General features: G+C 37.6%; 1 protein-coding gene across 1 annotated transcript in view; it reads right to left on the reverse strand.

Moving 5' to 3' along the window:
- TBC1D30 (TBC1 domain family, member 30) overlaps positions 1 to 12,639 on the reverse strand; it is a 53,920-nt gene that overhangs the window by 9,244 nt on the left and 32,037 nt on the right. Inside the window, exons 5-9 of the mRNA XM_009887840.1 lie at positions 11,559 to 11,684; positions 10,226 to 10,411; positions 6,528 to 6,696; positions 4,932 to 5,100; positions 1,871 to 1,976 (exon numbers count right to left, since the gene is read on the reverse strand). Coding sequence (XP_009886142.1) covers positions 1,871 to 1,976; positions 4,932 to 5,100; positions 6,528 to 6,696; positions 10,226 to 10,411; positions 11,559 to 11,684 — 756 coding nt within the window. The remainder of the gene's footprint in view (positions 1 to 1,870; positions 1,977 to 4,931; positions 5,101 to 6,527; positions 6,697 to 10,225; positions 10,412 to 11,558; positions 11,685 to 12,639) is intronic.

Genomic DNA, 12,639 nt, shown 5'->3' on the forward strand with positions numbered 1-12,639 from the left:
GCTGGATTCCTCTGAAAAATCCTAGAGCAATTTAAAAAACAGTGTCTTCAAGCAGCCTGGGTCCTTTCATTCACACAACGGTTCATATTTCTTTATTTTCTTCTCCAACACAGAAAATTGTTCAAATGCAGCAGGCAGGCACATGGTGGCATTCATATCCCCTAATGGTAAACTCCTGTAGTGCCTAATTCGCTCCACTTACAATAAAGACAGCCTAGACTGAACACCTCGGATGGAGACGGCTACGCTGCCAGTGCCTGCTTTTGACCTGGAGAGTACTATCTTAAAACCAGACATACTGCTTCTCATTGCAGAAAACTTAAACCTGTCACATTCTCCATATCAACGGCAATGCTACCCTACCTCCCTTAATGCTCCTGCCAGTGTCACAAAACACACGTGTACATGAATACATACATACTTTGCACCAAGTGCACATTTTTTGCTGAAGCACAAAAAGACCGATATTTTAGTGTACTTCTAATTGCAACACTCAAAAACCCAGAAAGATCCTTCCATCCCTCCAACCAGTAAGTTAGCTATGCCTTATCTTCTATTACACACAACGGTGAAGAAAGAAATCCACACTAGTCTCTAAAGCCTACTTCAGCTTTCCCAACATTATTCTTTGTCACAAATAACACATCTTGATTTTGTACTGTCCTTGAGACCAGGAACTGAAGCACAATGAATATGAGAAGGCATCAGCTTGGGACACCCTCCTCATGCATCCTCAGTATCTGAACTGCCTTGCGAGAAACCTTAACGCTTATTTTAAAAGCACGTGAGTACTTCTGACCCAGCCGCGTTTCCATTTTTTAAGCAAAACAAAGCAACAGTGCTCACCTCTCATTCCCAGAGCTCCCTCATTAAGCAAAACAACAGCAGTAACAAAAGCCAAAAATCTGAAAGTGATCCTTCACTTCAGACCAGTACTTCATCAGACAATGGAAGTGTACTATCCCAGACAGTCAATAAGTCCTGCTTCCAATAATAGTTAACAGAAGCCACCTGCTAACTCCTGTAATAAACTCATCCAACTTCATATACTGAAACTGACATTTTCCTTCCCCTAAGTTAGGTAAAAAATTTCAGATTAATTATGTGCTCTGTATTTGCACCCATTTAATCACCATATTCTAATTCATTGAAAGCAAAGTTCCACAACTGTTACACGAAGTCTTTATAAAACATGTAAGTAGACAACACCTCAAGGTTATCAGAAAAAAAGTTTAAGTGCGGATCAATACAGTTACATCTGTAACACAAAAGGCCCTTTCCTCTCCCAGGACAACATGGATCTTTGTTCTCATAAAATGACATATGCTTTAAGAATTCAAGGACTGCAATTATCAACAAATGTCTTTGTTTATAGTTCACTGACGACTGTTCATAGCTTTCTCTTTTTTTTTTAAATTATGAAGGATATTTTTTCCCTTCTCACTTGATAAACTCTTGTCTCCCACAGCGTCTACAGAATGAATAGGACACAATATAATAAATGACTGGCCAAAACATAAAAATAAAACATCCTAAAAATTATGACTACTAAAGATTCTACGTCTTACTTGCGTAAATCCAACTGGACATTGTATCACAACAAACTTTCAGCTGTCAACATACAACCAATTTTTATCAAATGGAGCCAAGGGGTTCTCTATACTTAACGTATAAGATAAGATTTTAGCTTTAACTGCAGAGGTCACCTATTTGTTTCATTGACGTGCTAGCTCAACTCAGTTATCTTAAACTTATATTCTTGGGAGAGATTAGATTTCTATAGTTTTTGAACAAAAATGTAATTTGTTAGAAATCAGCACCTAAAGGATGCACAAAAAACACAAACAATAATTATATCGCAATTACTCACCTGCATGAGTTCATTGCTGTCAATCAGACTGTCTTCCAGCATCTCCTGGGTCAGCTTGCCCATGGTACTGTAAAACTCATCCGCAGTTTCACAACACTCTATTTGCCTACATCAAAATACATGTTGATTTTTTATTTTACTTTTACATATGATTATACCTCCAAACCAAAACTGAACTTTCTGCCATCATAAAATACGCACTCCCCTTAGTCACCTTAATTCTTAAGTTTATTGCAATCCTACCTACGCTTTCAAATAATAAAACTGTGCACATTGCATTGGAAATACTGGTGCAGTAAAACAACATACTGAGCACAGCTTACTGTCCTGACTGCTCACAATAAAGGATTCATGCACGTCCAGACAGATTATTCCCTCTGCCCCTTTCACTTCTACATAAGAATCAGTAAATCCTGCCTCCTACTAGCACAAGGGAGCGCTCTCATCAGCTCAAAAAGGAAGCATAAAGACTTCTTGACTGCCTCATCACCCATTCTTCACTATACACCAGACTGCTGAATTCACTGGTTGAACTGTGTTTTCGTAAGACAGGAACATACTCACTGGCCAGCAAATATTCCAGTGGAATAAATTAAGTATAGGTGTGTCTATGTATGTCATTGTATTCAAAAGAGCTGAGCTCACATAATGCAGAATGAAGGAAAATTCACTCATATCTTGCACACTTGTGAAACCTAATTCTAATTTAGAGATGCAAAGGGTTTTCTTGTTTCTTGTTGGGTGGGGTTTGGTTTTGTTCTGGCTCTTTTATTTTGGGTCTTCTTTTGTTTGGTTCTGGGGGCTTTTTTTTTTTGTTTGCTTGTTTTGTTTCTCCATGCTTTTCTTTAAATTTCTAAAAACACAAAAGCACACACAAAGTGTGTGGAAGCTCGAGAAAGAGAAATGTAAGTAATATGCTTTTGTGAGTTGCTGTTCTACATACATTAGGGTCAGCTGCTAGACATCCTCTCCTGTCAAGTGAAAAATTTGTTTTACTTCTATTCTAAATAAGTGCATTGCTGTCTACATATTGTAGCCTCCTCTGAACAATACAGCTGCTGGAATGATTAAAAAAGTGTGCAGCCTTTTTTCTTAAGGATTAGAAATAGAAGAGGAAGCTTCCCTTGATCTTCAGCGTCTACAGAGAACAACCATTGAACTATGTAAGTCCTACTGAAATCTTAACATAGTTTAGCTAAAAGAATGATTTAAGTTGTAGGAAAAAAAGCGTAGAAACAACGGGCGTGTAGCCAATTATCACTAACTTACTGCTTACCTTCCCCAATACCTTCAGTCTCTCATGACCTCCACATACAGCTTTCTCTACTGCACCTATTTTTAACCTCCCCATTCCTTCAGTCTCCCTCAAAACAGAAGTATGATTGAACCGCCCACATTTTAGGAAAAGCACTTCTCACCCCATTTTCATGTCTAGAGAGGTATGAAGATCATGAGACTATGATCACTGTTTCAGGCCCCACTTCTTTAAATCCCCCCGTTCTATTTCTAGCAGAGAAGAAAAAGGAACAAAAAAACCAAAATCACATTCTTCTCCCAGCAAAGACATAGTGCCCCATCTTTTACTTCCCCATCTCATTTGATATCCATTAATCACAAGCTTAATGAATTTCAATTCTTGTTCAATTTTAGTGACTCACTGTCTTCTGGATCTCTAGTTATCACACCAGTGTCCCCTTCTCTTAATTGCCCCCAAATCTGCCAGACCTTCCCCCATTCCCCACAAACAATAGTTACAAGGTCTGCAGTGTGATCAACTTATTCTTTCAGAGATATTCTTATAGATTTCTTCATTCTTTTCTTTCCAATTTTCATAAAACACATTTCATTTTTTCTTTAAGTTTCATGGTAAAATCTTCAAAGCAATGACTTCCTTTTTTATCATGTTATGAGTTAGAACATTTTTAATTACAGCTTTTAACTGCACAGAGACCCATTGCAATAGGACCATACCTTTAGATAAAAGGTCCTATTGCAATGGGACTACATACAGCTTAATCCTAATACAAATTATTCATGCAAGTTTCAGTCATGAACTGAACAAATAAAGCTCTTAGGAAATTATTATTCTAATTATTATTCTTCAGATTAAAAATTAAATGTACTAAACAAAGTCTCTTCCAATGCTACTGGCCTGCAGCGCTAATTTATTCAGAAAGAAAAACGAAAATAAACCTTCGGGGACAGAGCTGAATATAAATCCCAGCAGTTCAGTCTCTGGGAAAAAAGGAAGGGAGTGTTGATCAGCATCACAAGAAAAATTTGATGCAGCTGCTGATGTCAGTTGAAAAAAGTTTCCAGTTGAACTAACATCTGCTCGACCTGCCAGAGCTCACACCTCCCACCCAAGACAGTGACAAAACTCATTTCTCCAGGAGCACTGTACACTCTTTGGAATGCAAATATTTCCTATGACAACAGAGGAGCTTAGAAGAACTAACCATCTCTTGTGTTTCATCCTGTGTAGTGAGTTTCCAAGGCCATAAAGGACTATAATAGAAACTTGGCTAGAACACACTTAAAAGCACAGAATTTCAGGAAAAATTGTCTGCAGGCCTTAACAGAAAAGAACCGTGTAACACAATCATTCTCTTAGTAACACTAAACTCTTTTCTTGAGTATAGCCAATGGGCTCAAGTCCTTAAATCTTTAAGTGAAAATAAGGGAATTAACACCCCCAGCTTCAGGTACCCAACTAAATTAGGTAGCCAACCTCAAGTCTTTCCACAGAGTATTCACCAGCTCCCTCAAAGGTTTATGTTCTGGAAAGTCCAACCAATCTTTTAGCATAGCATGAAGACATTATACACAGACAACACAAACAATTAGAGACATTTCCTGCAGCAAGGGCCAATTTAATTATCATGCCCATTCTGACACGATGGGGACGCCACGGAGGCACTTTGATTCTGCTTTGAAAAAGCTGCACATTCTCCTGAAAGATTGCATCTTGTTTAGAATTGAGAATGGGCTTTTCAGAACAACGTAAGTTACACACATTGTTCATACTGAAAAATAAAATCAGATTAAAATGACCACTTACTCTCCTAACTTTGCCCAGATAGCCAAAGCTACTCTCAGTATAATTTCAGAGCCTTCAAAGAACACTGAATCCCAGATCTTCAGAACTGTATGGTTAGGCAGGCATGTGGCAAAGAGGGTCAGAAACCACTGCATTGTGAAGACATTTGTAAGTGGGGGTTCGTAGCCTCCTGAAATAAACAAGTAAATAAAAATACTTAAAGTAAATGTAATTTACTATTATTTCACAAGGAGTATAAAATGCATACTGAAATCCAGACAGACATTCTAGTACCTCTGTTATTGCTCAAAACTTACCCTGCAGCTGTCCAAAGATAAGCTGAGAAAAAGAACGATGGAAAAATGACACACTTAGTTTCATTCTGCTGCACTGCAAGAAGCTCTAAGCAGCAGCACTGGTTTTGGACTGTAAAACTTGGAAAACACCACCAGGCTTTCTTTTTTGTCTCATATTAGAAAGATTGCTTTTCCCTCCCTAAAGCCATATGACCTAAAAGCTTTTATTAAAAAAAAAAAAACCAAAAAAAACCAAAAAAACCAACCCAAACCAAAAAAACCCACCACACACAAAAACCCCAAAATGCTGCATTTCTTCAGAAACTAATGGCATAAGAAGTCTTTATCTACATGAAAGTGAAGGTGACTGCCTCTGTATAGTCTTATCTATTGTTTTAATATCATGATGCACTGCCAGATTAGTAGAAGCGACTGTAACACGTTCAGTTTTCCTTTTGGCTCGTTAAGTTTCAAACAAGATTTAGTATTTCAGCCTGGAACTCTAAAGTATTTTTTACTTTCTTGTCAAGCTCAGAGAACACTTTGTGCATCCTAGTATCAAGTGATGCACTGAAGGCCATCACCAGAGAGGCAGCTGCCTGTGAAAACACTTTCAAACAGCAAATACCTCCTTGATACCCATTCTTTGTTTTTATACAGTTTGGGCACAGTCACAGTTTATTTACACAGAACATAACAGCAGATCTTTTCTAAGATGGAATTCAGGGTGCACTTAGCTCCTAAAAATCTGGAGGAAATATTATACCGGTGGGGTGTGTGTGTGTGTGTGTGTGTGTGTGTGTATAAAAAAATCACAGTACAAAGCCAGTTTTCAGGTAGCAACCTAAGAAGTACTTCTGAGTTTTGCACCTGTGTATTGCTAAGCATCCTGGTGAAGAAATACTAGCCAGCCACCACTGGCTCTCATGCTGTAACTCTTCCCAGAACAGCTGTGTAAGCTAGCCACTGCAAGGAGCAATGGTAGGACTGGTATCGTGAGCTAAGACAAGAAACAACCTTTTCAAGGCAGCCCTTGTACTAAGCTGTGTGTTACGGTGTTGTCACGCTGTATGTTTTATCTCCTTGTTAACAGGATTCTGTTTGTAGTTAGTGGTTGAACCAAATTATTTCCCCTTTATTTTTTCCTGACGGTGCCACCTATTTATATTAAGATTAACAATAATGGAAACCATCATTTTTCACCTAAACAATTTAAAATATATATTCTAAGCAATAAACTCACGTAAACACGTATTTTTAGACCAGTGCTCAGATGATACAATAGGAAAAGGAATTTAATAGCATTTTCTGTTGAACCTACCTCCACTTTCTCTGTTAGCAGCTCTTTGCAGGGTGTCTAAGTGCTGGGACAGTTCAGGAAGCTTCATCCGTAAAAGATCTCGGAAAACAGCCATATCCACAGAGAGAGCACGGAGATTATTGACAAAATAGCTATCAGGAAGCACCTTATCAATTAGGTAAATCATGATCTGTGGGGAAAGTGAAATATAAGCATGTAGGACTTGAAGAGCCAGTTATTTCCTAGGAATAACAGAAAAAAAAATATAGAATTTTAACATTCTCTGTTCACTACAGAATGGCTTCAAGCCAGTGGCAAAACATGCCTCCGATATCTCCATTTACATGGGGAGAAAACATTACCATTTCAAGCATCCATGGGTATTCTAGGTATCCACAAGCAATCAAGGTGCAAAGGCATCTTGAAGCTGTCCAGAATCTATGAACCATTAATGACCAAAATCAATGTCACAGTAAGATATGCCCAAATTGGAACCACTACTCAAACCAAAGGCAACTTTTGGCGCTGCTGATGCTGTACGTGTTTATGAGATTTCCCACACTGTTGGAAAGTTCCACTGTCCCTTCTCTGGTTAACTGCCACAACTAGAAGACTGATCTTCTACATTATCTTTTTTTCCCCTTTCCAAAATGCAAGATACTGTTCTTTAAAAGACATGCTCCACACATTTTACTGTGATGTGTTACCGTGTGCTACACTTCATCTTGTCACTTCAAAAGGTGCTAAATTAAGCAGCATGAGACATTTTAAACAGACATCTGTTTCAAGTGAGACAGCTCAACTATATGGGTGGTAATGTATTATTAACTGGATTCTGTGAAACCTCTGAGAATGAAAAAATGCAAAGAAATATGCAGAAGTTGAAGTATATCATCAGCCCAACAGAAGACACAGACCTTCACTTCAAGATCTTTTACAATCTCTATGGCCACTCTACAAACTGTATACAGGGAGCCTGTATGCGGTCATCCCATCTGGTTCAACTCTCCATTACTCAATTGTTAAAATTTTAAACGAGCATCCTTATCATCTGTTTCATAGAGCCTCTAATGCTTTAGAGGAGCATGGTACCTTCCTACACAGGAGACAATGCTCCTCCCAATCCCTCTCTTCATAAGATGCCCACCAAAACAGCTTCCCAGAGCACCACCTTTCATAGTCTTACTGCTGCTTTTTTTCCCCCAGCTGCTTGTGACCACATACTACCACTCGTCCTTGCAAGAGATTTGCAGGCAGTAACAGTTCCGTGTTTTAAGGCATGTACATCAGTAGTCGATATCAGCAAATCAATAGCTTTTACATATTTTTGATGGGGGAGGGTTGTTTGGTTTTGTTAAGTTTTAAGGATTGAAAGTAAATAAACAATCAAAACATGGTACACAAGTAAGCTGGAGTCTCGTATTTTGTCAGATGCATTCCCTAATCTTTGCTGAGTAGTGGGACAACTCATTGTCTTTTAAAAAATGCTTTATTTTGTTCAGATATATTTCAACCAATGGAAGAATAATTTAATATAACAACATTAACTGACAACTATGCTATTTGTGTTTTCATTAATTTCTTATGACATAAGCTATAAATCCCTACCTTAAAGAAACCACTTTATAAAGGATTTTGCTCCCTTCCCAGAATAGTATTATTTCAGAAATCTGATATACGAGAGCACAGGAAAGAACAGAAATCTTTTTGCAACACTGAAGTCCATTCTATTTCACTGGCATGAGAATTATTTTGAGAATGCTTTTTTAAAAAAGCAGCTTCATGTATTTACCAGTTTGCAATAGATACTTTCTTCATGACACATCTCGACATATTTATTTTTATTATTTGATTTTGCACTATTTCCCCACAATAGTGTCCATGAAAAAAATGTTTTTTAAGTTTCAGTATCTATGAGACTTTTATGCAGACTTTGATAGTTTCTACACATGCAAGCTATGATTTTCTTGCTTACCATAATTTCAGTAGGCAAACTTTGAGGTGCTTTCAGAGATTTAACTTAAACATGCTTACCTTAACTAGTAAAGACTCAAGCACTGCTGGCTGGGCATTCACTGAAGCTACTATGTTGGGTCCTGTTCTGTTAAAGCCCCGTGATTTCCAGCTGTTTCCCAGCCTCTGGGAGATACTTCCCAAACACAGAGCTTTTGTATATAACATCCTTCCCAGAAAGGGGACCTGACTGGTGAGCCCTAAGAATCCCCTTGTTCCCTTAACTCCTAGACTCTGCAATAATCCAAACACAGTTTCCCCATATCTTCAATCCTCAGGGCAGCTTTACAGGCAACAGGCTCTACAGCTGTTCCAAAGTCACTCATCACTTGTTTTAGACGGCACCGTGACTACAAAACAGCCACATGCTAACCCCCAACTCCTTTTTTTTGGCTTTTTTTCTTTCCCTTTTCTCTCTCAGGAAATTCCAACCCTGCAAAGCCCCTGCACTAAGCTTGGAAAAAAAAAATTCCTTTCTTTTCCATTCTTATTTTTTCCATGTAAGACCCATTTTGGTGCTAACGAGCCTTCAGTGCTTTACCGCCCCAGAGCGGTCTGGCGCCATTCCATTGTCTCCTTAGCACAAGGAGCCTGACGCTGCTCACAGTACAAGACAATCCAATGATATAAGGATGCATATAGATCTTATAATTAATTTGGATTATATATTAATCCAATATTAATTACTATATAATTAATTTGGACTTCATAAACCCGGGCAATTGTATTTCCTATATTATCATAATGCATTTTAAGAGCTTCTGGACAGTGTAAGATCACAATAAAATGTGACAAATTCTAGTCAAAAATATTGAGGACATTTTTAGCAAGCACTATTGAAAGGAAATTTACTGTCTGATATAAAGTAGGTATATTATGGTATTTTCTTCCTATTACAGGCAGCTCTCTAGAACGAAGAATTAAACACCAGCTAGCTGGACGCTACTACCACAAGCTTTATACTGTAGGAGCTCTGAGTGAATTTAAGTACTTACCATATTTAAATCATTGTCTAAGGCAAAACAAACAGCACAGTATCTCAAGAGTCACAGTCACCTTTTCTTAATTCGACCGCAACTCACACATATGACCAAGTTTACTTAAGGGAATTTGCACATGATCTTGGCAAACCTTAAATCATGTTCTGTGATCCTGTATTTCTATTTGCTGACACATTAAAAATTTCATGAAGCTTTAATTAGAATGAAAAAGGTCTGAAAAAATAAAACACTGTATGACTAATGTAGCCCAGAAAGTAGCTTTGAGGTGATTTACTTTCGTTTTAAATATTTATTTTGTGTTTTCCTAGAATTTGCTTTAAAATGCAGTGATTTTATTAACTGCCTCACATGCTACTGCCACACAAGAGGTTGATAATGGAATCTGAAAGTTTTGGCCTCCTATGGCATTTGGAAACAGATTTGGGATCATGAGATAAGATATTCTAAAGTCAGTAGCAGTGTTCCCACTTATTTTTATAATGGCCAAGCCCTCATTAGTTTCTGCTCAAAAAAAAAAAAAAAAATCTAACAGTGGTAACATTCAAAATGCTCATTTTAGCTCAGACAGGTTAACAAACAATCCACAGACATAAATCAGTTGAGTCCTGCTCTTTTAGGCTGTCTACAAAATTCGAACACTGGTTTATTCTAGAGTTCACTAACTAAAAGCAATCTTCAACACTGAAAAAAAAAAAAATTACTCACTTTCAGGGCATCCCCTTCATTGCCCTCCATTACTTCCAGAATAAGTGCAGCTAGTATGTTAAATCCTTGACAATAGCCAACAGATTTATTCCACCTGGCATAAGCCAGCAGAACGCGTTTTAATACCACTCGATCTTGCTCTGCCTCCTGTCCACAGTAAGAACTGCAACCAGTTCGGTGAAGGTCCTTTAAAGAGGGGGGAAAAAAAAAAAAAAGAGAAAAAAAAGACAAGAACAGACAGAAAAGATGTACATTTTCCCTCCCGCTTTAGTTCTCCCGCCTGTCTCAGTTTTCCTTCAACCTCTCAACCTCCACCCTCCCAATAGACTCCCAAAGCCAATGACAATGTTTCTTTTTTAATCTGTAAACCCTTAGCTTACAGAAGAAAAATAGGTTCAGCAAGCTTTTAAGTAAACAAGCTGCCTAAAAGATGTTCATATGAAGTTGTCACGGAAGATACTAACAGATACCTAGGTTTCAAAGAGGCAAGATATAACAGCTGCTTAATTGAACAAAAAAGCCTGTTTCTACTGAAGTCTAAAAGAACTAACAGGCAACTAAGTTTGCAAAACAGAAAAACAGAAATAGTCCTTGAGATTTAAGCGATTTATTAGTAAAAGGCAAAACACATACTGCAATGTTTAATATTTCATAAGTAATACCTATAAGCTTAAATTATCAAATACAGATGACAACTGTAATGATCAGGAACATAATGTATTTCGCTCCCTGTACTCTAATTGAGGTGACTATAGAACACAATCTCTCCTAAATAGAGTAATGCCTCCTAAATAGGTAAATAGACTAATATTTACGTCACCACAGCAATACAAATCTATTAAGCTCTTCCCTAAAACTGTCCACTGCTTTAAATATTAAATGCTGATTAGTTGAGAACTATACACAGACAAAGATGTTTCACTCCTGTAAAATAATTGAAAAATGCTCAATTGCTGTGGTATAAAACATACTTTTTAATCCCACCAAACATTTGTGTTTATTTAGAGAAGAGGAAAAAAACCACCCACTTATGATCCTTTGACTCCATTAAACTCCAGTCTTTCTTTTAAAGTAAACAAGTAGAAATTGAGCAAAAAAAACCCCACCCAGTAATAGCAATTTTTTTCTCAGCTAACACTAACTAGACCAGTGCAGAAGAAAGACCAAAGCACCTGAAGAAATAATTTTGGTGAGCCAAAAGGAATTAAGATGTAATTTTTGCCACAGCACTTACAGAGAACAAAATAAATCAAAATTCCATCAATTAAAAAGAAAAAAAAAATCAAATTTTCATTAAGAAAAATTAAAATAAAATAAAAAATTACGTGGCTACCTTTACTATCTGGATGCCCATAGAGTCATCATCAGGATTACTTCTTTCATTGAATGTGAAACGCATTGTTTTATCCCAGTCAATGGCTATACTGTGTAAGTACTGATCAGCTAGGGTCAGCCAAACCTAGAAATACACAAAGCAAGTCAACAAAATGAATTATTTCTCAGATAAAATATGAACAGCTTTGATACATACTGTTAGATGAACCTCATCAGTTTCACCCATATGTGATCTGCTGTTAGACTGAAATATGCAGAAGAGGACTACATCTAAAACAATTTTTGTACAATTGAATTAATACCTTGCTCCCTAAAACAGAAGGAAGGAAACAGCATTGTGTCCAGATCTGTGAACTGCTTACAAAGATGCAAGTCCATTGTCAGAAACTGAATCCACAGGGGCCCTCCAAGATGGAAGCACACTCTTCTGCAAGGACCCTCCTTGTCAGTTCAGCCCTTCTAACCTCATAACTGGCAAGGAGTTTTATAAAAAGGTAACGTTGCTGCAGGCTTTCCTCAAACTCAACCATGGATCCATCTCCTGGAAACCCCACAAAAGAAATCTAGTGGTGCTTCTCTTCACCAGGGGTCTCTTCTGATCAACTTTGCAGAAGAAATTAGTATTAACCATTTTGTATTGATCTGAAAGTATCACTTACTCTTACAAGAGGGCTACCTAAACTGTTGGTGCTACAGGGAGTTCTGAAAACAAACATATGACTCATTTTAAAGCCTAATAATTACCAGAACAGACTTATGCATGTGTGTAAGACAAAGGCTGGACCTTTATTAAACACGTGAAAAGTTCCTGCACCACGAAAGACACATGACAGATCATACAATGGCAACAAGCAACAATAAAGGATCTTTCCCTTCAGGAAACTGAAAGAAATCATGAAAGCAAATTGATTGAGTTTTATATCAGCCATTAACTCACTCAAGTGAGAAAAGCAATTCAGACACTTCCCACAGATTTAAACACTTAGTTGCGTGATGAAGGAATTTATAGACAGCTCCCAGAATCTCATGTTTGCTGAATTTAAATGTCCCTTCCCACACTTTTGCAAAGCCACCCATGC

This window comes from Charadrius vociferus, unplaced genomic scaffold, assembly GCF_000708025.1.
Source record: "Charadrius vociferus isolate BGI_N301 unplaced genomic scaffold, ASM70802v2 scaffold125, whole genome shotgun sequence".
Classification (NCBI taxonomy): domain Eukaryota; kingdom Metazoa; phylum Chordata; class Aves; order Charadriiformes; family Charadriidae; genus Charadrius; species Charadrius vociferus.